The sequence below is a fragment of the Antechinus flavipes genome, chromosome 3 (genome assembly GCF_016432865.1).
Source record: "Antechinus flavipes isolate AdamAnt ecotype Samford, QLD, Australia chromosome 3, AdamAnt_v2, whole genome shotgun sequence".
In the NCBI taxonomy this organism is placed as follows: Eukaryota; Metazoa; Chordata; class Mammalia; order Dasyuromorphia; family Dasyuridae; genus Antechinus; species Antechinus flavipes.
Window position 1 is genome coordinate 538,029,532 of NC_067400.1, and position 25,912 is coordinate 538,055,443.

The 25,912-nt window shown below is 33.7% G+C and overlaps 1 protein-coding gene across 3 annotated transcripts in view; it reads right to left on the reverse strand.

The window, feature by feature from the left end:
* NOX4 (NADPH oxidase 4) overlaps positions 1 to 25,912 on the reverse strand; it is a 254,554-nt gene that overhangs the window by 60,864 nt on the left and 167,778 nt on the right. For all 3 annotated transcript variants that reach the window (XM_051987303.1, XM_051987302.1, XM_051987304.1), the window contains one exon: positions 10,139 to 10,220. In XM_051987303.1, coding sequence (XP_051843263.1) covers positions 10,139 to 10,220 — 82 coding nt within the window. The remainder of the gene's footprint in view (positions 1 to 10,138; positions 10,221 to 25,912) is intronic.

Below are 25,912 nucleotides of genomic sequence, written 5' to 3' on the forward strand. Positions count from 1 at the left end.
CTTTCCTTTGGTAGATAGATTCCCAAATATTTTATGGTATCAACAGTTATTCTGAATGGAATTTCTCTTTGTATCTCTTGCTGTTGGGTTTTGTTGGTGATGTATAAAAATGCTGAGGATTTATTGGGATTTATTTTGTAGCCAGCTACTTTGCTAAAATTATGAATTATTTCCAATAGCTTTTTGGTAGAATCTCTGGGGTTCTCTAGGTATACCATCATATCATCTGCAAAGAGTGATAGTTTGGTTTCCTCATTGCCTACTCTAATTCCTTTTATATCTTTCTCGACTCTTATTGCAGAGGCTAGTGTTTCTAATACGATATTAAATAATAATGGTGATAGTGGGCAACCTTGCTTCACTCCAGATCTTACTGGGAAAGGTTCCAGTTTTTACCCATTGCATATGATGCTTACTGATGGTTTTAAATATATGCTCCTGACTATTTTAAGGAAAAGTCCATTTATTCCTATGCTCTCAAGTGTTTTTATTAGGAATGGATGTTGGATTTTATCAAATGCTTTTTCTGCATCTATTGAGATGATCATGTGGTTTTTGTTTGTTTGGTTATTGATATAGTCAATTATGCTAATAGTTTTCCTAATATTGAACCAGCCCTGCATTCCTGGTATAAATCCTACTTGGTCATAGTGTATTATCCTGGTGACAATTTTCTGTAATCTTTTTGCTAATATTTTATTTAAGATTTTAGCATCAATATTCATTAGGGAGATTGGTCTATAATTTTCTTTCTCTGTTTTCAGCCTACCTGGTTTAGGTATCAGTACCATATCTGTGTCATAAAAGGAGTTTGGTAGGACTCCTTCAATCCCTATTTTTTCAAATAGTTTATATAACATTGGAGTTAATTGTTCTTTAAATGTTTGGTAGAATTCACATGTAAATCCATCTGATCCTGGGGATTTTTTCTTAGGGAGTTGATTGATAGTTTGTTCTATTTCTTTTTCTGAGATGGGACTGTTTAGGATATTTACTTCTTCCTCTGTTAGTTTGGGCAAGCTGTATTTTTGGAGGTATTTTTCTATTTCATTTAAGTTGTCGAATTTATTGGCATAAAGTTGGGCAAAGTAACTCCTAATTATTGCTCTAATTTCCTCTTCGTTAGTGGTGAGTTCTCCCTTTTCATTTTTAAGACTAACAATTTGATTTTCCTCTTTCCTTTTTTTAATCAGATTTACTAAGGGTTTGTCTATTTTGTTGGTTTTTTCATAGAACCAACTCTTAGTTTTATTAATCAATTCAATAGTTTTTTTACTTTCAATTTTATTGATCTCACCTTTTACTTTTAGAATTTCAAGTTTAGTGTTTGACTGGGGGTTTTTAATTTGTTCCTTTTCTAGCATTTTTAATTGCAAACCCAATTCATTGACCTTCTCTTTCTCTATTTTATACAAATAGGCCTCTAGAGATATGAAATTTCCCCTTATTACCGCTTTGGCTGCATCCCATACATTTTGGTATGATGTCTCATTATTATCGTTTTCTTGGGTGAAGTTATTAATTATGTCTATGATTTGCTGTTTCACCCAATCATTCTTTAGTATGAGATTATTTAGTTTCCAATTATTTTTTGGTCTACTTCCCCCTGCTTTTTTGTTGAATGTAATTTTCATTGCATCGTGGTCTGAAAAGGATGCATTTACTATTTCTGCCTTACTACATTTGAGTTTGAGGTTTTTATGTCCTAATATATGGTCAATTTTTGTATAGGTTCCATGAACTGCTGAAAAGAAAGTGTATTCCTTTCTGTCTCCATTACATTTTCTCCAGAGATCTATCATATCTAATTTTTCTAGTATTCTATTTACCTCTTTGACTTCTTTCTTATTTATTTTGTGGTTTGATTTATCTAATTCTGAGAGTGCAAGGTTAAGATCTCCCACTATTATAGTTTTACTGTCTATTTCTTCTTGCAGCTCTCTTAGTTTCTCTTTTAAGAATTTAGATGCTACCCCACTTGGTGCATATATGTTTAATATAGATAGTGCTTCATTATCCATGCTACCCTTTAGCAAGATATAGTGTCCTTCCTTATCTCTTTTAATTAGGTCAATTTTTGCTTTAGCTTGATCTGAGATCAGGATGGCTACCCCTGCTTTTTTGACTTCACCTGAAGCATAGTAGATTTTGCTCCAACCTTTTACCTTTAACCTGCCTGTATCTCCCCGCTTCAGTTGTGTTTCCTGTAAACAACATATTGTAGGATTCTGGCTTTTAATCCATTCTGCTAACCGCTTCCTCTTTATGGGGGAGTTTACCCCATTCACGTTTATGGTTAGAATGACCAATTCTGTATTACTTGCCATCTTGTTAACCCCGGTTTATGCTTTCCTCCCTTCTTTCCCCTTTCCCCCCCTTCCAAGTATTAAGCTTGTGAGCACCCTTGCTTCTCACAGCCCTCCCTTTTTAGTGTCCCTCCCCCCGCCTTAGAGTTCCTCCCCCTATCTTACCCCTTTCCCTCCCAGTTCCCGTATTCCCTTCCGCTTAGCTTATTCCTTCCCTTTCCACTTTTCCCTTCTCACTTTTCAATGAGATGGGAGAAGTTTCACCATAGATTGAATATGTCTTAAGATTTTTCACTTAAAGCCAATTCTGAAGGCAGTAAGATACCCACTATATTCATCCCCCTCCATTCTTTCTCTCAGATATAATAGGTTTCCTATGCCTCTTCATGAGATGTACTACCCCCACTTTATCCTTTTTCTGGTACAATGTCCTTTCCACATCAATTTCTAGAACAAGGTATACATGTATTCTTTATACATCTATATAGTCAAAATATAGTTCCCAAGATTAATCTTTACCTTTTTAGATTTCTCTTGAGTTCTATATTTGTAGATCAAACTTTTTGTTAAGTTCTGGTTTTTTCATCAGAAATAGATGAAATTCGCTTACTTCGTTGAATGTCCATCTTCTTCCCTGGAAAAAGATGCTCATTCTCGCTGGGTAAGTTATTTTTGGTTGCATACCAAGTTCCTTAGCCTTTCGGAATATCATATTCCAGGCCCTTCGATCTTTTAATGTGGATGCTGCCAGATCCTGGGTGATCCTTATTGTGGCTCCTTGATACTTGAATTGGGTTTTTCTAGCCGCTTGCAATATTTTTTCTTTCATCTGAGGGTTCTGGCATTTGGCCACTATATTCCTTGGTGTTTTGATTTTAGGATCCCTTTCAGTGGGTGATCGATGAATCCTTTCAATGTTTATTTTTTCCTCTGTTCCTATGACTTCTGGGCAGTTCTCTTTGATAATTTCCTGGAAGACAGTGTCCAGGCTCTTTTTTTCATCATGTTTTTCTGGGAGTCCAATGATTCTCAGATTGTCTCTCCTGGATCTGTTTTCCAGGTCTGTTGTCTTCCCCAGAAGGTATTTCACATTTTTCTCCATTGTTTGATTTTTTTGGATTTGCTTGACTGATTCTTCTTGTCTCCTCGAGTCATTCAATTCCACTTGTTCAATTCTGATTTTCAGTGAAGTATTCTCTTCACTCACTTTTTTAAAATCTTTCTCTAATTGTCCAATTGAGTTCTTTTGTTCTGTGGAATTTTTTTCCATTTCGCCAATTTTGTTTTTTAGAGAGCTGTTTTCTGTTTCCAGTTCACTAATCCTATTTTTCAAGGATTTTACTTCTTTATCCACTCTCTCTTTAACTTTCTCCAGGCTCTTTTGCCAAGCCTCCCTCTCCTTTTCCCAAGCCTCACTCTGCTTTCCCCATTTTTCTTCTAGCTCCCTTGTGAGAGCCTTTTTAATCACTTCTATGAGGTTCATCTGTGCTGAGGAACAGACAATCTCCTCCTTTGGGGAATCACCTGGGGACTGCCTGTTTTTAGTCTCCTCAGGATTTAGAGTCTGCTCTCTATCTGTGTAGAAGCTGTCAAGGGTTAAAGTCCTGTTCAGCTTCTTGCTCATTCTGTCTATTAATCAGAGACAAACTACCAAAGAAAAACAGAAAAAACTGGAGTCTTTCTTTGGGGGGGGGGGGGGGGGGGGCTGGGTGTGTTATCGAGCTTCCTCTACAGACTGCAGGGGGCAGCAGTGAGGCACTAGCAGGACTGTGCTGCGCCTGCGCTCTGAGATCCCAGAGCGTGCTGAGTCACTGAGGGGGGGGAAGGGGGGGGCGGCCAGGTCCTGAGAGACTCCAGCTGTTTGGGGTTGTGTTCTTCAGCCCCGGTGTTTTTAGCTTCTCTGCTGGGCTGTTGACTTGCTGCCGGAGGAAAGTATCCAAACCTGTAGCGAAGCTCTCCCCGCAGAGACGGCTACGATCACTCTCCACCCCCTCTCCAGTCTGCTCCTGTGCCCTCACTGCCGCTGCCCGCCGCCTGCGCCCGATCTAAAACCGCCCCAGCCCTCCAGTAAAGACAGACCTTTCTTGGCGGATCTCAAGGATGGCTTCTCTTGGTAACTATTTGTGGGTTTTTTTCAGTCAAGCATTGATTCAGAGGCTTGTAATGAAGTGGATAGTGAGAGAAAGCGCGGAGCTTATGCAACTGTGAGCCTCCTCTCCGCCATCTTAACCGGAAGTCCCCCAAAGAGTTCTTAAAGAGGGAAAAGGACCCACAAGTGCCACATGTTTGTAGCAGCCCTTTTTGTAGTGGCAAGAAACAAGAAACTGAGTGGATACTCATCAATTGGAGAATGGCTGAATAAATTATGGTATAAGAATGTTATGGAGTATTATTGTTCTGTAAGAAATGACCAAAGGGATGATTTCAGAGGGGCCTGGAAAGACTTACATGAATTGATGCTGAGTGAAATGAGCAGGAGATCATTATACACAGCAACGACAAGACTATACGGTGATCAATTCTGATGGACATGGCTCTCTTCGACAATGAGATGATTCAAACCAGTTCCAATTGTTCAGTGATGAAGAGAGCCATCTACACCCGGAGAGAGGCTCGTGGGAACAGAGTATGGAACACAACATAACATTTTTACTCTTTCTATTATTGTTTGCTTGCATTTTGTTTTCTTTCTCTGTTTTTTTTTCCTTTTTGATCCAATTTTTATTGTGCAACAAGATAACTGTATAAATATGTATACATATATTGGAGTTAACATATATTTTAACATATTTAACATTAGTATTGGACTACTTGATATCTAGGGGATGAGGTGGGAGAAAGAAATGGAAAATTTGTAACAGAAGGTTTTGCAAAGGGTCAGTGATGAAAAATTACTCATGTATATGTTTTGTAAATAAAAAGATTTAATAAAAAAATAAAATTATTCTTAACAGATATTGTTAAGTGTCCTTTATTCTTAACCAGAAAATTATCCTTCCTATCTTTTAAATGGTCTTTTAAAAATCCAAAATCTTTTTTAAACTTTATCTTCTTAACTACCCTATATACCACCAGTATGTCTTCTTGACCAACTATATCTTCAGAAGAATACATTTCCAAAATTTGTATTTTTCTCTTCAAATCCTTGCCTTTTACCTGTGATGGTAATAAAAGCATCATCTCTGCTCCTAAAATCATAATTTTCTCCTGCATGATATCATGTCTCTTAGTGATGAAGAGGCTTTTGTGCAAGCATGAATCACTAGAGGTAGATTTGAATGATTATTGCTCTATATTGTATGTGAAAGATCAATCCTCCAAACCTTATTTCCCCAAAGCTTCTGGAAAATGGGTAATATAAGTCTGCTGTATAAGGACAAAGCAAGTAATTATTATGGCACATTCAACAATTATTGTAAGACACTCCACCAGAGATGAAACCAGCTAAATAATAAGAAAGCTGGTGATACAGTAGATAGAGTGTCAAGTCTGGAGTCAGGAGGACCTGTGTTCTAATGTGGCCTCAAACTTAGTTGTGTGATCCTGGGCAAATCACTAAATCCTGTCTTATGCCTCAGGTTCCTCATCTGTAAAATAATTTGGAGAAGGAAATGGCAAATCACTCCAATATCATTGCTAAGAGAATCTCAAATAGTGTCACATAGAAGTAGAGTCAACTAAAATGACTGGCTAACAATAAACAATAAGAAAGAGAATTACTCATTTTGCTACTTTAGAGGACAGAACTAGAGTCATAGAATCACAGAATACCTGGGTTGCAAGAGAACTCAAACTTCCTCTAATATAATCCTTTACTGAAAGATGAATACTCTTTTATCAAATCCTTGATAACCGGTCAACTAATAGGAAACTTTTTATTTCCCAAGACAGTGTATTACACTTGTACACTGCACTATTTTTCATGAAGTCCTTTTTCATATGAGCTGATGTCTGCCTAAAAGTGCCATAGAATATAACCCTCTGGAGCCATAAAAAGTCAAATTTCTCTTCTGTACTAAGAAACAATTAGCATACTCCTTTCCCCAATGTGTTAATCAAGATTATAGTTTCAAAAATAATGATAGCCCTCAAATTAAGTTGAATTAAAGATTTGACAAGCTCTTTCAACATCTTATTAACAAAAATCCTAAGAAATGGATGCTCATTATTTCCACTTTACAGATGAAACAGCTGAGGTATAAGCGACTGAGGTCAGGCAGTTAGTAAATTTTATGAGGCAGGATTTATAATTAGGTCATCCTGAAACTATCTTATAGAATAATATGGGTTTCTTTTGTTATTGGCTAGATAAGTGATTAGGATTTTGATTCTTTAGATAGCTTTTTTTTCCTCCTGCAGCAATAGGGATTAAGTAACTTGTCCAGGATCACACAACTAGGAAGTGTTGTGTCTGAGATCAAATTTGAACTCAGGTCCTCCTGACTTCAGGGCTGGTGCTCTATCTACTACACCAACCAGCTGCCCCCTAAACAGCTTTTTTTTTTTTTTTTTTTTTTTTTTTTTTTTTTTTTTTTTTTTTTAATGATCATGATGAGTTCAGTTTATTTTTTCAATTAGGAAGATCTGGTTTATTCAAGTTTTGTTCCAACTATTTCCCAGATTAGTGATGATAAACATATCATTTAAACAAACTGGACCTCTTTCTTAGGCCATAAAATAAAAGAATTGTGTAGATACTCTTTAAGTGTTAGTTTTAGCTAGGTGGTACAATGGACAGAGCACTAGATCTAAAAGTAAAACAACCCAGTTCCAACCTGGCCTCAAAAACTTCCTATTTGACCCTGTGTAAATCACTTCACTTCTATCTGCCTCAGTTTCCTCATTTATAAAATGAGAGTAACACTAACACCGACTGCTCATGATTGTTAGGAGAATAGAGATATTTGCAGAGAGTATCACAAATCTTAAAGTGCCATAATTATCTAGCTGTGAATCTCTGACTGTCACAAAAGGAGGGGTGGAGTTGGAAAGGTATTTATGTAATCTCAGTTCCAGAAGTCTTTGGAATGGGATTCTCTTCTTGATGAAGATCAGATGCCCTACACCTATATGAGAGGTAGGGCAGAGTGAGAGAGAGCAGGAAAGGGTCTTTTATTCTCCAAGTTTTTTGAATTTCATTGTGTTCTACAGTTTTAGGGGGATGCTTCTGGCTTCCAGTTTCAAGAAGAGACAGAAGATATCAACTTCAGTTTCATTTCATTTTCTCTGGATGCTAGAATGTACCATCTTTTTGCAGGCTCACCTTCAGTCCTCATTTAAAGATTCTTATCCAGTGAAAATACTTGCTCCTTGACTTTGTCTGGTTCAAGGACATGAAAACATATCCACACTGTCTGGAAATTAGCAGCACTCAGATACAGATCTATCACCAGATGGCCTGTGGCTGTTAGGAGTTATGTGATTTTATAATGAGGCAAACACACATACTGAGAATCAATTACAACTTTACTAATCTATCCCAAAGGTTCTTTACTTGAGATCTATAGGTTTCGTTAAAGTACCAAAAGGGGTTGATGACACAAAAAAGGTGAAGAATGAGGATAAGGCAACTCAGGTACTTTGGAAAGCGGTCTATCTTGATTAGGTCAGATAAGACAAAATACAGGGGTTTGTGGAACTGTTTTAAAGCCAGTAGCTACCGTCATGGAGATTCATCAGTTCCTCCAACATTGCTCTTCTTGGGATAAGAGTCTACATCTAACGTTCCTAAATCACCCACTTTGAATGTCTTCTTTTATCTAGGCTACATATCCCCAGTCCTACAAATTAATGTAATGTGTCTCTTCATTATCCTGCCATTAGATTTTAAACAATGTCCAGTTGCAATTATACACTAAAAAAATACTATACTTATTGTATTTGGAAATAATCAGCCTTTGCAGAAGGAGACTACATCTCTACTGGAAATAACATTTTTAAACACAAAGGAAGTCTATTGTCCCACATAGCTGATGAGTCCAGGAAAATAACCATAGCAGAATGATCATCTGCTTTGAAATAATCAGAGAAAAAGTGACCCTTTTTAAACAAAGGTAACAAAACTGCTTTAGTCTCTGGGAAATAGATCTGGACAACAGATACTTCTCTAAATAGACACTGTGGCAACTATGACACTATAGAAATAGATGAGAGTCACTTATTCCTTTTATAGGCAAAGGCACAATGATCCATCTGTATCATATTATTCACATATTTATTATTCATGTAGTGTACTTCTAATAAGCCCCATAAGAGCACAAAGTACCCCCTGTTTATATTGCATAGTCCTCAGCATCTAAAGAGCTCCTATGTCTATAGGAAGGGCTTAATTAGTGGTGAGTTTGATTGCAGGGGATGATAGTACATGAATAAATATGATGAACCAGAGATAGGCAGCAGGGTATAGAGGAAAGAGTCCTGACTCTGAAGTCTGAGGACCCAAGTTAAAATCCTTTCTCTTAACAAGTTATTGCTTATGTGACCTTAGGCAAGTTACAAGTGTTCTGGGCTCAAGTTTCAACTGGGCTTAGTTGGACAAGATAATTATCCAATGTCTCTTTCAACATTATATTTACATTTCTTTGTATATGTTAGTGGTATTGAAGAAGAGAAAGAAAGTCTGGCACTGCAGTCATAGCTAAAGGTCAAAAGTTGTGTGATATATATGAAATAAAAGTAAATTCACAATTATGGTTAAGATTACATTAATATTGTAAAGATTAATTATGCATCTTTTGGAAAAAAGGTCAGTAAAACATATTTAAATATTCACAAATCTTGATTTTTCCCTAAGGAAATAAAATCAATGGATGCTTTCATGTTCTAATAAAGTAGAGAATTAAAATGTCCCCAAAATTATCTTGACTAAAAAAAAGAGAGAGAGAGAGAGTAAGAGGCAGAGGAAAAGATGGATGTTGTTATAATTTATCAATTTGATCATGGTTATCCTCCATTTCGTGGAATTAAACTATTGCTTAGCTAATAACAATAAATCAATGAGCAAATATTTCTTAATCTCCTATTGCCAGCCATTAAAACATTAACTATTTGTATACTTAATGCTTTATATAAACTATCTCATTTGAGCCTCAAAACATCCATTCAAGGTAAACAGGGCAAGTATCATTCCTCTCCTTTTACATATGAGGAAACCGAGATTCAGAAATATGTGAGCTGGTACAAAAATCATCAAACAGTAAGCTATGACACTTTTGTGATTTTAGGGCATTTGTTTTAGGAATAAAATACTAAACTGGAGGTGGGAAGGAAAGATAAATTTCTCTTCTCTCTCTCTTAGTATAATGCACTTTAAATTGGACACTAGAACCTGCTTGCTTGTTACTTCTCATTGTCCACTCCTGAATCTCTAATAAGATCATTAAATTCATTTTTAGCATGTGCTTGCTTCCAGGGCAGCTTGTTAAAATCCAAATGAATCCATCAGCATGAATGAGAGACCCACAAGACAAGAGTAGGGATTAGCCTGACAAAATATCTGCCTGTATCAACACAAAGTGTCAAAGAAATGAGACTCTAGGAGACACTAATCCAGACGGCTTATTGTCTGAACTCCCCCAACAACTCCCTAATGACAGAAGGCTACATTCACAAGTTCTTTCCTTTTGACATGGATATGAAGAGCTCAAAATCTATTTTATGGAGTTGACTCTGCCTGGAGGGTTTATCCCCAAAGTATATCTAGGGTTATGAGGTTTGTGATTCCCTATTCAGAAATCTTAAGCAAAAATCAAATACTTTCCCTACTTCTTAGGAAAGTCATTTCAGATTTCTCTCCACCCCCAGCCTAGTCTCTAGAGAATTAAATCACTTACTTGGGATAGTTCCTTGGCTGGATGAAGGGCAGAATCTCTGAATCTTGTCCAGATGGAGGGAGCAGCAAATCTCGAAATCTTTCTGCCAAAAAAAAAAAAAAAAACACAACCTGATATTAGATTGTAGAGAGTCAAGGAAATAATTTAAAAATAGAATGATTTCCTTAAAGTAGTGTTTTTAGTGGAACAGGGAGAAAAGTCATATAGGATATCCCACCACATCATTCCATAGATCATTTACTGAAGAGCAAAATTGACTTGGAATCAAGAAAACTTGAGTTTAAATCTTGCATCAGACACTATTTGCAGATGCTAAGTAAATCATTTAATTTCTCTAAATTTGTGTTTCTTCATCTATAAAATGGGAACAATAATAATAATAATAAATATCTATTTCAAAGGATTATTGTAAAGATCATATTCAGCTTGGTGTCTAAAGTATCTTATAAACTTTAAAGCATTATATAAATGACTTTATTATTTTACTAGATACCTATTTTTATATCATAGGTCCTTTTGATTATTTTTTATTTTAGCAATGCCACTAACAAGTCACTTTCACCTTCTAGTTTTTACTAATAATTTCTTATTTTGAAGAATAAAGAAGGAACAAAGAAGCTCAGCGTTAGAGGAAACCTTATAGATCACAAGAACCAATTCACATTTGAACAAGAATTCCTTTGACATCATACTCAACCAATTGACATATAATTTTTGTTGAAGGCCTTCTAAAAAAGAAACTATCCATTTTTCTAAATAAAGTAGTGACAATGCCATTGCTGGTCAGATGACATCTGAAACAAAGTGTTCAAATTATGGGTGCTATAGTTTAAGACTATCATTAACTTAGTGTCAGCTGAAGGGCAAATAAGATAGTAAAGGATCCATATTCCATGTTATAAGACAGTCCATCAAAGTAATTGGGGATGTAAAACCTGGAGAAGAGATAACTAAGAGTGTCTCATTATAGATATCTTTACATATTTGGAAAGCTAACTTGTAAAGGATGAAAATGACACAATCATAATTTTACTGTTATATAAGAAATGACAAGCCTGATGATCTTAGAAAAAACATGGAAAAACGTGAAGCAAATAATGAAGAGCAAAATGAACAGAATCAAGAGAATCATTATATACAGGAACAACAGAACTTTTCTTTATTTTTAAAATTAAATACAAAATGAGAAAAAAATAGAAAAAGAAAAAGGAAAAAAATAAACAAACAAGCTATCATGTGCCTAGCAGAACATTAGGGAAAATTCAAAATATGTAATAAATTTCCACTGCAAAAAAGTATGTATAATAACAGAAAACATTATAATCATAACTGTCTTTCCTCTGCTTCCCTGTGAATTATTCTTTGCTATGTATTTTTTTACTTTTTCCTTTTTTTCCCTCTTTCATTCCTCCCCCTCCCTAGAGCAGACCACAGTTAAGCATGGATATGTTTATGTATGCATACATATATACCCCTACACTTACATGTATCTATATACACACACATATATTTACATGCACACATAGTACACTATATGTATACATACACATTTATACATTCATAGACATGAATCTAAAACAATATTAATATTGCTGACATATAGAATTCTCTTTTAATTGAATATTTGTTTGACTTTAAATGATTACTACCCTACTTTTTTTCCCTAATAAATTCTACTCCTGATTCTTGTTATTATGCTTGTATATTTTATTTCCTATCCCTGCTAACTCTTCTATTTTAATTCTACTCCTTGCCTAGCTTTTACTTAACCTCCCTTTTCCTTTCTTTCTTTCTTTATTCCATTCTCATTAATCTATATAGCTTATTCCCACTCCCACAATCTTAACATCCTTCTGTACTCCTGCCTTATTTTATCTCTCCCCCCCCCTTATTTCTGTATGGATTTTGGATGATCCTATACCTTCCATGTAAATTTCCCAAAGTAAATTCCCATTATAAATTTCTGGAATTACCAGACACCCTTTCCCCCTTTCCTTCTGTATTGGTTCTTCCTCTGCACCTCATTTCTACAGCAAAATTAAACTATTTTTTTCCTAGATGGTTTTGCTTTTTTTTTTAGAGAGAGATCATATTCAGCTCACCCCAACATTTTTGGATTACTGATGTCAATCTTAGACATATGGTTTACATTTCCACATATAAAACATGAACAATTTGTCCTGAGTCCCTTGAAATTAATCTTTGATGTTGGCTTTCATTTGTTAAATTTTCTACTGAGTTTAGGTTTGGTAGAGACAAGATCTTGAAAAATCTATTAGTTCACTGAATGTCCATTTTTTTCATTCAATAATATGCTTAATTTTTCTGGACATAATAGTTTCAGTCACAAGTCTGTTTTGATTGTCAACATATAACACTGCAGCACTTGTGATCTTTTAATATAGCTGCTGATAAATCCTGTACAATTCTAAGTGTAGCTCCAGCATATTTGAATTGTTTTTTGTTTGTTGTAAAATGTTCTCTTTGACTTTGGAGATTTCAAAATTTGGCAATAACATTCCTATGTATTTTCCACAAAGGTTCTCTTAAAGGTGGTAATCATTACTTTTTGTCTATTTCTATTTTCCATTCTAACACTGCAGAACAATTTTCTTTGATTGTTACTTGTACTAACTACTATATCAAGTATTTATTTTTGTTTTTTTCCCCCACAGTTTTTAAGTAGCCCACTTAGTCTCTTCTTTCCTTTTCATGATCTGTTCTCCAGATCTGTTGTTTTTCTTACAGTGTTTTACATTCTCTTCTATTTTTTTTTCATTTTTAATATTTTATTTTATTACTTCTTGGTCTCTTACAGCTTTGCTAGCTTCCCCTTGCCCAATTTGAATTTTCAAAGAATTATTTTCTTTTTTGAGACTCTGGATCTTCTTTCCTAGTTGGTTGACTTTCTTTTCATAATCTGCTTGCTTTTCCTGGATTTTTTTTTTATTATTGTTGTTATTGTTTTTCTTTTTCTTTTAGTTTTTCTTGTCTTCCTCATTTGATTTTTGAGTTCTTCAATAAATTTTTTGAGTTAAAAAAGCATTTTTTAATTCAATGTCCTCCTCTGAAGATGAATCCCAGTTTTCTGTATTCCCATAGTAAGATTCTATGGTTGGGTTCTTTCTCCTTTGCCTGTGGTGGTGGTGGTTTTTATATTTTAATGAGAGCTTATTAGTGTAACCATCTTTAATTCTAGGATGGAAGTCATGGTGCTTCTGACTTAAATTTAGTTTTCTCCTCTAGCTTAGAACCTCAAAACAAGAACTTCTAGCTTCTTGTATGTGTCAGTAGCCAGCAGCTTCCTTGCCCCATTCTCTGTGTGTGTTCCTTCTTACCTAGGGTGGCGGGTGTGGTATTTCTTATCAGCCAAGGTTCCCTCAGTATTCTCAGATTCAGACTGATTCCCCATGTTGTTCAGGAGGTAAAAGTTCCTGTGGTTCACCTGAGGCTAGTCCCATGGATCCCTGCTCACTGTTTCAGGGGAGCTAATCTAAAAGTGTTTACACTTCATGTGGGTTAAACCTTCCTCCTGGAGTATTTCTTCAGTAGTGTCCCAGGAGGATGCTTAGTTCTACCCTAGAAGTATTTGTTTTTTACCTATTTCACCTTGAAGCACAATTTTGTTTTGTTTGTAGGGGAAATTTGGAGAGCTTGAAATTTTCTGATCTACTCTGTCATCTTCCCATAATCTCCCTCTCCAGAGCATTGTTTTAAGAATAACTTAGAATGACTAAGTCATTTTGATTATTATAAATATTCAAATTGACTACAAAGGACATCTGAAGAAACATGCTGTCTGTATCTAGAGGAAAAAAACTGATGAACAGAAGTATGTTTAGAATTTTACATATATATGTATATACACATACATATTTGTGTCTAATGGTAGCCATTTCTAGGATGGGGGAAGATTATATAATAATTTTATATGCTTAAAAGGAATAGCAAGTTATACATAATAGACATAGTTTCATGTACAATCACCTTCTATTCTGTATTATGGAGATGTGTATGTTATTTAACTTCAGAATAAAATAAATATATATTTTTAGAAAAAAATGACATGAAAAAAGAATATATCCAGTGAGCAAAATCAGGAGGTAGGTTGAATCTGAAAAGAAGCAAATTTAGGCTTAATATGAAGGGGACAATATCCTAACCATTGTAGGTATCACAAAGTGGATTGAGCTGAGAAAAGAGGCAGGGGCTTCCCTCCACTTCTGGAGACCTTCAGAGTGTAAATGGCCATTTCTCAGATATGCTACAGTACAGATTCCTAAATGTCTAAAGATTAGGCACTATTGCTGAAATCACTTCCAAATTTAGGATTTTGTAGGCACACACATAGTGACTTGCTCCTGTCTATGCATATCACTATATATTTAGTATATACATAAATGTGACTATATGTACATATATATTCTTGCATCTATATACACATTTGTGTATGTTTATATATGCCTGTGCACATATATGTAACTACATTCATACACACATATATGTATGTGTTTAAAAGATAAATCCTCCTCGGATACCACATCATGACATAGAGTAAGCTAAGTTCTCAAAGGCTACAATAACAGTATTTAGGAGATTCTGATTCTATGGTCTAAGTCAGTCAACTCATTAAATCCAGACAATTCATATTGGCTCATTACTGAGCAATAAGATTTTATTTTATTTTATTTTACCATGGAAAAATGTAAAACAATGGAAATGGAAAATGACCTTTCATTTTATATGATTACTTGCTGCTTTTGTAATGATGATGACAGAATAATCAGAAGGGAAGCATAAAGTATTAAGGAACAAAGTTTTTATATTATAAAATAATTTAAATTTTGACTACTTGTCAAACTGTTCCTACATAGAATGGCCAAATATTATAACCAACAAATCCAATGGTCAGTAAGTGGACATATTCTTAGAGCATCTGAATCGTGTCAATACTAATATTCTTGCTATGAATGGTATTAGAAGAAATGAATAACTTGTAGCCTTATGGAAGGATGGATTACAAGAACTTTCTTGAAAAAACAATAAAATGAATGCACTGGACTTTATCATATGTCCAAAGAGTACAAAGCAATGATATTTAATGCCACATCTGGTTATCACATATTGCAATATCGATGATGAGTGTTTGCAAAAGAACACAATGAAAATAATTGGAGCTTATGAAACAATCTTCATTGTAGAGGTCAAAATGGTAGAGGAATTACAGGAAAAACTTGATAGATTCCTATTAAAAGATCATACATTGGTACTTGATACTTATTAACACCTAACAATAATAATAGAGCATTAATGTTTGCAAATCACTTTACAAATATGTCATTTTCACAACAATTTGGTGAGGAGGGTATTATTATTATTATTCCCATTTTTCACAGGACAAAACTGAGGCAGATATAGCTTAAATGACTCAGGTAGAGTTAAATAGCTAGTAAGCATATGACAATAAGGCTTCATCCATAGCAAGTAAAACAGATAAGTAAAAAAGTTGAGATGGTGAGAGATGAAATTCAAATAATTATTTGGAAAAAAAAGATATTTAAAAGGCTAAAACTTCAAAATTTTACAAAAAATCTTATCCACCTATATGTATATATTTTTTTCCTCAAAAAAATAACTTTTAGAACTGGATAATGGAGAATAAAATCGAATATTTTAATATAACATGATTTTTATTGTTGTAGGATTTATCCCTGAATCAGTGCACAGATCAAAACTCATTATAGCTAATATCAGAATTTGTAAAGACCAAAAAGAAAGAATTATAATGGGAAGAAGAAATGACATTCAATTAAAATAATTAATCCTTAATTATGTAAATGAAAAATGAACAATAGAAATTGCCCATAATAATTTTATATATATAAGTTTAAATAATTGAGTAATTGCAAGTAATTAGAAAGCCAACATGGTAAAGGCAGGGACTCACATAAGCCCTTCCAAATTAATGTCCAAGCAATATTCAAAATAATGCCTCAAAATGATAAGTGGAGTGAGAGAACCAACAAAAAGAGGGGATGAAACAATTTTCCAACTCAAGACAGCTTAGAAGGTTGGCAGGAAAAGTCTGTCTCATTGGGGTGGAAGTGGAGCACTCTGGCACAAACCAAGCTTCAGTAAGCCAGCAACAGGTCTTGGAGGCAACTGAATTAGTGAATTAGTGATTACAGAGGACTGTCTGCTAGCTCAAAAACAGGATGCTATTGAATTGCTCATACACAATTCAGGATTGTAGTTCCAGGGTGAGGAGAAGCACTAGCAGGAACGGGGACCCTCTGATAATAAATATCAGACATATCATTTAAAAGACACACTTTTGCCTCAGATTTTCTCCATTGTGATGGAAAAGATACAATGAAATATACAGATCAAAGAAAATATTGTTATGGATGATGATGTCTTTAAATATTGTTATGGATGATTGATCCAATTTGTGAATGATATTTTATTTATTATATCAAGCCTCAAGACAATGCAGATCCTCCAGGAAGAGGGCTATAATCACTTAAAGGAATTTGGCTGTCCAACAACACAGGGCAGACAAAGTGGATGAATAATGTCTATTACCCAAATTTCAACATCTCATGTCTTTTAATGGAAACCATGTAGAGCATGTCCAAACATGTATAACTGAAAAGATAGTATAAATGGAAAATATGCTGTGCACAAAGTTAAAAGGGGGAACTAGCTGGATTGTTTTAGAAAAATTGCACAAGTAAATTATAATGAAAGTAAACATGGATCTTTTCATAACTAATATTTTGTCGATGTTCTTATTTTTCAAAATGTAAAATAGCAATGCTTCTCAAAGAATCACAAAAAAAATCAGTTGAGATCTAGGTAGTTATGACTAATGCATAGAACATACATGATACAACATATAGTTAATGAGGAACTCTGAAGAATAGGATAAAAGAAGTCACAAAAAATTTGTGGTCTGATGAAACAGACTTGGTTAGACTGATACAATTGTAGTGCCCCATTTTCATGAAATGGTACTGTTGGGGTAAACTTTGTTCCATTATTTTCCCTTTGCTTAGCATTCCTTCTTTCTTAATAAGTATAGAAAATACCTTCAATTTTGCAAGCTTTTTAGATGACAGAGCATTCTCCCACTGGTATCTAAACAATTTCTAAATTTTGTCCAAAACAATATAGAAGGTTGAACCTTGCAGGTCAGTAGGACTTTGGTGTAGATTCTCCCTCTCATCTGACCCATTCATGTGCTGCTCATTGAATGCATGGAGATTGCACACTGCATCCCTGCTCTAACAGCTATTTTTCTCTTTCCCTTGGGTCTAGAAATAAACTCTGGTGAAGCTGTATCTGTGAGGAATGACACTTTTCTTTATTCCCTTGAAATACAGAATTGTATGAGAAGAAGGGAAGTTGATTTGTTTCCATGGTAAATGTGACATGACAAATGAATTTCCAGAGTACTTCAGTGACACCCTTGCAATTTCAGGAGAAAGAAAGGCCTCCAACATGTTGGGTAGATTCCACATAATGAACTTTTGAGATAACAAGAGCTACATAATATGGACAGGAATGCTAGGGTGCCATCTAAATCACTGGAAGGAATGCCCAGATTGAGGTGATCAGAAATCCTCGAGTATTTAAGATGAAATAATTTCTTAAGTGTCATATGTCCCTTCAAATTCCTATGAACATAGTGACAGGGTAGTTCTGCCTTATAAATGGGCTGTGTTCCAAAAATCCATTTACATCTGGTTGGATGTTGGAATCTTTTTTTTTCTCTACAAGCAAAATATGCTACAAATTATGATAATTTCTTCCTACTTGTTTAAAAAAAAACAAGTACAACCTATAATATAGATCTAAAAAAACACTGTATGGATGTAATAAGATGAGATAGAAATAATATGGAAATGGTTTTTTAAAAAAAAACACTAAAATTACTATAAAATTAATAAATATAATATAAATTAATAATAATACTATAAAATTAGTTTAAACACAACCAGCAGGATTCTCCATGAAATTAGCACGGCTATAAATTCTAATCTCTATGGCAAGTCCCTAATTTTGTCTAAAATAAGATAGGCAGCTGAAGGAGATTAAGTAGTTCTATGTCTAAGGAAATCATCCTTTAGTTCCCAAGTTTCTTGCTACATTTGAGTAACTAGAAATGGAAGAAGGAAGGCAAATTCAAAATGACCATCCAAATAAATTTATGATTTTAATTGTGAACAGGGGTGTGGAAAGAGGTGCTTTAAAACTATTAAATTATGTATTAATCAGCTGAAAAAGGGATCCTGGATTCCCTGATATAGAATCATTCTTTGCATGTATGATACACACATACCTATTTTTGCTTTGGGAGTGAGGCTCAAGAAATTCTTAATAGGTAACAGAAGAGTAAGGAAATGCTAAAAGAACTCCTATAAGTTGGCAGCATCAGTGGGGATGTACATAATATAGAGAGCTATATTATGACATTTTCTATAACAATAACAAGGTTAGGGGAAATGACCAGAAACAAGCATTATGGCATTATAGATTGGGAGCTAGAAAGGACCTCAGAGGCCATCTAGTACAAGCCATTCATTTCGTATATTAGAAACTGAGGCCCAGAGAAGTTAAATGTTGTTTCTAAGACTAAAGAGATATATAACAAAGATTTTAATTTAAGTTTTCTGACACAGAGAAATGGGATCGTCTCTGGCAACACCAGAGGAAAAAAATGAATTTTGAACTTATATGGATTGAGTAAGCAAGTGACCATATAGAGTATACTTTTATTTTTAATTGTTATCAATGTAACATATACTATGGAACATTACCAGGAATATTGGATTCTGAATTGCATATTTTTTATTATAGCTTTTTATTTACAAGTTATATGCATGGGTAATTTTACAGCATTGACAATTGCCAAACCTTATGTTCCAATTTTTCCCTCCTTTCCCCCAATTCCTCCCCCCTGATGGCAGGTTGGCCAATACATGTTAAATATGTTAAAGTATAAATAAAATCAATATAAGTATACAGTTATTTTGCTGTATAAAAAAATCAGACTTTGAAATATTAGCCTGTGAAGGAAATCAAAAATGCAGGTGAACAAAAATAGAGGAATTGGGAATTCTATGTAATGATTCATAGTCATCTCCCAGAGTTCTTTCACTGGGTATAGCTGGTTCAATTCATTACTGCTCCATTGGAACTGATTTGGTTCATCTCATTGTTGAATATGGCCAGGCCCATCAGAATTGATCATCATATAGTATTGTTATTGAAGTATATAATGATCTCCTGGTCCTGCTCATTTCACTCAGCATCAGTTCATGTGAGGCTCTCCAGGGCTTTCTGAAATCATCCTGCTGGTCATTTCTTACAGGACAATAATATTCCATAATATTCATATACCACAATTTATTCAGACATTCTCCAGTTGATGGGCATCCACTCAGTTTCCAGTTTCTGACCACTACAAAGAGACCTGCCACAAACATTCATGCACATACAGATCCCTTTCCTTTAATATTTCTTTGGGATATAAGCCCAGTAGAAACACTGCTAGATCAAAGGATATGCACAGTTTGATAACTTTTTGAGCACAGTTCCAAATTGCTCTCCAGAATGGTTGGATGTATTCACATGAGTTGCATAATTTGTAATATCATAGGAAAAAGACCAACTGTTTAAAACTACAGTAAAGGTATACCTCAAAAGGCAAAATAATACTCTAGTCTGACTGCATCACAACAGAACGTAGGTGAGATGACAAGAATGACAAGGCAGGTAGTTAACTTTTCACTTATTGAAAAATTAAACTTCTCCCAAAGAACCAGAAAGTTAAGCTTTATAGCAATTGACATTTGCCAATTACTGGTGGATATTAAATCATTGATGGGCAGAAAGCTTATAAAGAAGGACAGAGAAAAAATATCATCTTATTTATATTAATATTATTATAAGAGTATATAAAATGCATGTCTGTGTACACTACCTACAATCTATCCAATATGCTCAAGATCTAAGACTCAAAGTAACTGCATAGTGGAGCCCACAATCCCAGGAAGGCTTGACTCATGTTTAATTATTCCTCTTTCCTACTTCTAAGTTATATCCTCTAACTTTCCTAAAAGCATAATATTGACTAGTGCGCTGCTAATATGAATTATTATGAAGAATATCTCTTTCAAAGATTAAATGCCTAGGAAATTATTCCCAAGATAAAGTGCTCTTGATTTCCAATAAAATTTCCAAGCTATCATGCAAGCCTGCTCAAATGTAGCACTTTATGATATGGTTTATCTTTTTCCAAAATATATTTTTCTCTTACATTTTTCTTGGAATAGTCACCAACATCCTAACCAACCCACAAAATAATTACTATTATCAATTTTTTTAAATAATCCCAAAGAAAGGAAAATGATTTGGGGATTGAATAATTATTTTGAGAACTTTTCTTGGGATGTGGCACAAGTAATATATTTATGTATATTGTTCTATAGAGGCAATAAACAATCTTTGGGTTTTATTTTTAAAAGCCACTATGAGAATATTTGTAGGAATAAACACCTGTGATTTAATCCCTTTGGTAATTCCTATGAGATGATGCAGAGGCAGCAGCTCTGATACATACATTTAGAGCTGGGAGGGAACTTGCCAGCTATCTAGTCATATCCCCTCATTTTCCAGGACTTGGAAATATAAGTGACTTGCCTAGGGTCACAAAAATGGGAAGTGGCAGAGAAAGGATTTGAATCTAAGTCCTTTGCAAATTTAATGCTTTTTTCCATTATACATCATGCTTCTCTATATATCAAATATCTAGGGCACTGAGAGATTCACTGACTTGCCTCTGGTCAAAGAGGAATCAAAAATAAGACTTGAATCTAAGTGTTCCCAAATTCAAAAGCAGCTCTCTCTCCACTAAGCATGCTGTCTTTTTCCCATTATCATACTTAATATTATATTTGTGTGTATATGCATATATATGTAACAATTTATAATAAGGTGATGAAAGTATAATCATGTAAAAAAATTAAATACTGATTGCAATACAAATGAAATGAATGCCAAAGGATATTAGAATACACTTTAAATGCAATGATCTTGATAAAAATGGATTAAAATGAAATAAGGTTCCTTCCTTTCAGAAGAACACTAGACTATAGGTCTAGAATGCTGCATAAGGTACCAGATAGTTTCTACATTACTTTTTTTGCTTTACTGATAATTCTAGATAGGCAAATGTATTGGGAGGAGTGTAAAAGCATAGGCAACAATAAACATTTAAAATAATAAGCCATTACAAAATAATGTGTATATTTAGTAACATTTGATTAGGATGCTGGCTACACTCAGATTTATGACCATTTTTTTTTCTAAAATATTTTTCCCTCTTTTTAAAATCTTTGTTGAAAAATGTGTCTCAGGGATGGAAGAAAGGAGTAATATATTCAGAAATGAATGAGTTGCAATAGTCAATAATTGTAGTAATCTACTGTTTGTTTGATAAATCCAAAAACTTTAGCTTCTGGATGATAACCCACTATTTGACAAAAATTGATGAGAAAACTAGAAAACTATATATGGCAGAAACTAGGCATAGCTCAGTATATCATACCCTATGCCAAGATAAGTTTAAAATGGGTTCATGGTTAAGATACAAAAGATGATACTATAAGCAAATAAGAAGAACACTGGATAGTCTACTTGTCAGATCTTTGGAGAAAGAGGAAACTTATGATCAAACAAGAAACAGAGAACATTATAAAATGCGATATTTTGAGTATATTAAATTAAAAAAGGTTTTTCACAAACAAAATCAATGCATCCAAGATTAGAAGGGAAAAAGAAAAGTGCTAAATAAAAAGAAAAGTGCAAGATGTTTTTTTATTGCCAGTGTTTTTGATAAAGGCCTCAATTCTCAAATATATAGATAAGTGACTCAAATTTGTAAGAATAGAAATCATTCCCCAATTGATAAATGGTCAAATGATAAGAACAGTTTTCAGATGAAAAAATCAAAATCATCTATAGTTGTCTGAAATGCTCTAAATTACTATTGTTTAGAAAAAAGCAGCTCTGAAGTAGCACATCTCACACCTAATTATTGGGTAAGATGACAGGAAAAGCTAATGATAAACATTGAAAAGGCTGAGGAGAAACTGATCCAGCCATCCTGAACACCAATTAGAACTGTGCCCAGAGAGATATAAAACAGTGCATACTCTTTGATCTGCAGTATCACTATTGGGTCTATGTCCCAAAGACACAGAGGGAAAAAGGATCACATGTACAAAAATGTTTGTAGCAGATCTTTTTGTGGTAGCAAGGAACTGGAAACTGAGTGGATGCCCATCAGTTGAGGAATGAATGAATAAGTTATAATATGTGAATCAAATGGAATATTATTGTTGTATAAGAAATAATGTACAAGCTGATTTCAAAAAAGCCTGGAAAGACTTAGATAAACTGTTGCTGAATGAAGTAAAAACAAGAATATTGTACTCAGTAACAGCAATAGTATGTGATGATCAGTGATGATAGACTTAGCATTTCTCAGCAATACAGCGATTAAAGACAATTCCAGTAGACTTGGGATGAAAAATACCATCTGTATCCAGAGAAAGAATTAAGGAAACTGAAAGCTGGTAGAAGAATGTTATTTTCACCTTTATTTATTTGCTTTTTCCCCCTCATTGTTTCCCCCTTTTGTTCTGATCTTTATTTCATAAAATAACTAATATGAAAATATGTTTAAAATAATTACACATGTGTAACCTGTATCAGATTGCTTGCTGCCTTAGGGAGGGGGGGAAAGGAAGGAGAAAAAAATTGAAACTCAAAAATCTTACAAAAATCAATGTTGAAAATAATCTTTACATATAATTGGAAAATAAAATACTAATGAAAAGAAAAGTGAATGTACTGTAAAAACAAAAGGTATCAACATAAAATTCAAATTCAATTAATTTTTTAAAATTTATCATGCATTCTATTCTTCCTTTCAAAATAATACCATTTATTTATATTTTTGTCAAAAATATCAGTTAATTTCTAATACATCTACCTTCTACTGAGATTTTATTTATATTAAGAATGATGTTATACTTAAACTAGCTTAAAAGGTATCATAAAAGAAGTTACATAGCGAGCCAATCTGAGTAGCCCAGTACTTGATAATAATGAAAGTTGAAGCAGCACTTGATTTGAGAATCATCAATAAAATTGAGCAAACTACATAGTGAGAAGAAAACAACCTGACAACTTAGTTTATCCTTAGAAAGAAGGCATACACACAAAGCAATTCTTTCCAAACATAATTTAAAAGTGTTTCCCACCCTATTCTATCAAATTATTACTCATTTTCTTCATTAAATTCATAAAATAGAAAAGATACATAAAAATTCATCTCATTGACCATACATTTATTAAGTGCCTACTACATATCTACAAACAGTGTGTTGACACAGCATATACTTGTTTTCTTAAGACAAAAAAGAAAAGGAAGACTATGTGCATCTTAGAAATTGCACAAGAAAAAAAACAAACACATTTTTTCCCTATACATTATCTCTTCATTAGTCAACCACATTTTGATATTTCTTCTTCTTTTTATTCCTCATCGTAAAAATAATGGGAAATGTTAGATTTGGATTGTAAACTAGGTGAGACACTTATTTAGCCAAATGTTTTTGGAAAAACTACTTACCTAAGACTGCTTTTCTCATCTGTAAAATGGCAATAATAATAATGAAATGACTAACCTCACCAAATTGTTGTGAGTGATGTAATTTCTAAACTTTAAGTGGATATAAAAATAACCTTTTTGTTGATGGAAATAGGGAAGTACAACTACCTCTTTAATCACAGTAGCTCCAAGTATAGAAACTCATTTAGCTAAAGTTGATCAGCAACCAATTTTATATGGTGTTGGAGTAAGTATGGTTAGTTGGTTTGGAGTCAGGATAGCCAGATTCAAATTTCACCTGCAAACCTATTTTCTATCACTGGGAATATCTTTTTTTTTTTGGACCTTTGTTTTCTCATTTGTTAAAAATATAGATAGATAGATAGATAATTATATGTAAAGGTCTACCTCATGGAATTATTTTGAGTTTCTTTTTTTGTTTGTTTCAAAAGGACCACTAATCAATCAATCAACAAATATTTAGTAAGCATCTATTATGTGCTAGGCATTGTGCTAATATAAAGTACTTTGCAAGCATAAAATATAATATAGATATAAATTTTTATTGTTATTATATTACCAATTAGCATCATGGTTTTAAATATCAAACATTAAAACATAATATAAATATAAATTATCATTACTATCATTGTACTGATAGATATGATGGCACAATGGGTATCAAGTTAGCCTTGAAGATGAGAATACCTCTGATACATAATATGTGACCTAGGTAAATCCCTCAACTCCTCAATAATCTAGGCAATACTCAAAGATTTTACATTTTAACAAAGGTACCAGAATGTACTTGTAGAATATTTCTTCACTTGAGAGATCTTTATACTAATAAAAAAATACAAGTCAAGTTCCTAAATCTATAATTTTGTTAATAATAGCTAACATTTATGTACCATCTACTATGTATTAGGTATTTCTTAGACATTTCACAATTATTTTTCATTTGATCCTTACAACAACTTTGAGAGACAGGAGTTATTATCTCCATTTTATAGCTATGAAAATTGAAACACATAGTGGTAAAGTGAGTTGCCTACGGTCACATAGCTAAACCAGTGTCTGAGGCTGGACTTGAATTTAGGTCTTCTTGACTGCAGGTCTAGCACTCAATTTATTTTGCCAACTAGCTTCTTGGTAATTCTATAATTATTAGATGTTAGATAATTTTCTGGGACCTTACCCAGGGTCACATGGCTTACATATATCAGAAACAAAACCTGAACTCAGTTCTGCTAAATTCCAAAAATGACCCTTCATCCAGTATACCATGATGCTTAGTATAATCATCATCATCATCATCACCATCAATTATTTGAGAATAGGGAGATAGATAGAAGGAATAAATTGAAATTAAATTATCATAATTAATTTTTAAAATTACTTTCAATTCTTCATTATACTAGGCAAAACCAATGGAGATAATTAACTGCTTACTATCTATAGTTCCTATTTGATTAGATCTAGTAGTACAAAGAACACCATGCACATACATATTTGTTTACATGTTGAGAAATTGCTCTAACTGCCATAATCTTTTAGTTGCAACCTTCATGCCTTATACCAAAACTACATAGTTTAAGCTCTGTATAGGATTGCCAATCGCCATTTCATTAGTGTGACTGAAAAGGGCCTGAAGATTTACTCTGTAACCTGATAGTGTGCTGAGTTGACTAACAATGTGATAATCTCTGAACATGATTTTCTACCAGTACGGAATTTTTCTTAATTAACACAGGCTTCCTCAGATTTTGATTCCCTCTTCTCCTCTTTTCAAATTGCAGGAAGAGTCAGTGACTGTTAGTCCTTGGTGACTTTAGGTATTCAATTATATTACATTCAGCATTATGGGAAATACAAAATAAGGGAATATATTTAATGGTTTTAAAACAGAGCTGGAGATTCCACTTTTAGTATATCTGTTTCCAACTTTTATAGATACTTTGGCAACTTTCAAATAAGTTACTCAATCTATATTATTCTCATTTATATTATATGAATGAATAACTATGTTATAATATTTCCTGGTTTCCTCAATTGTTTTGTGGGTAAACTCATAAATCATAAAATTGTAT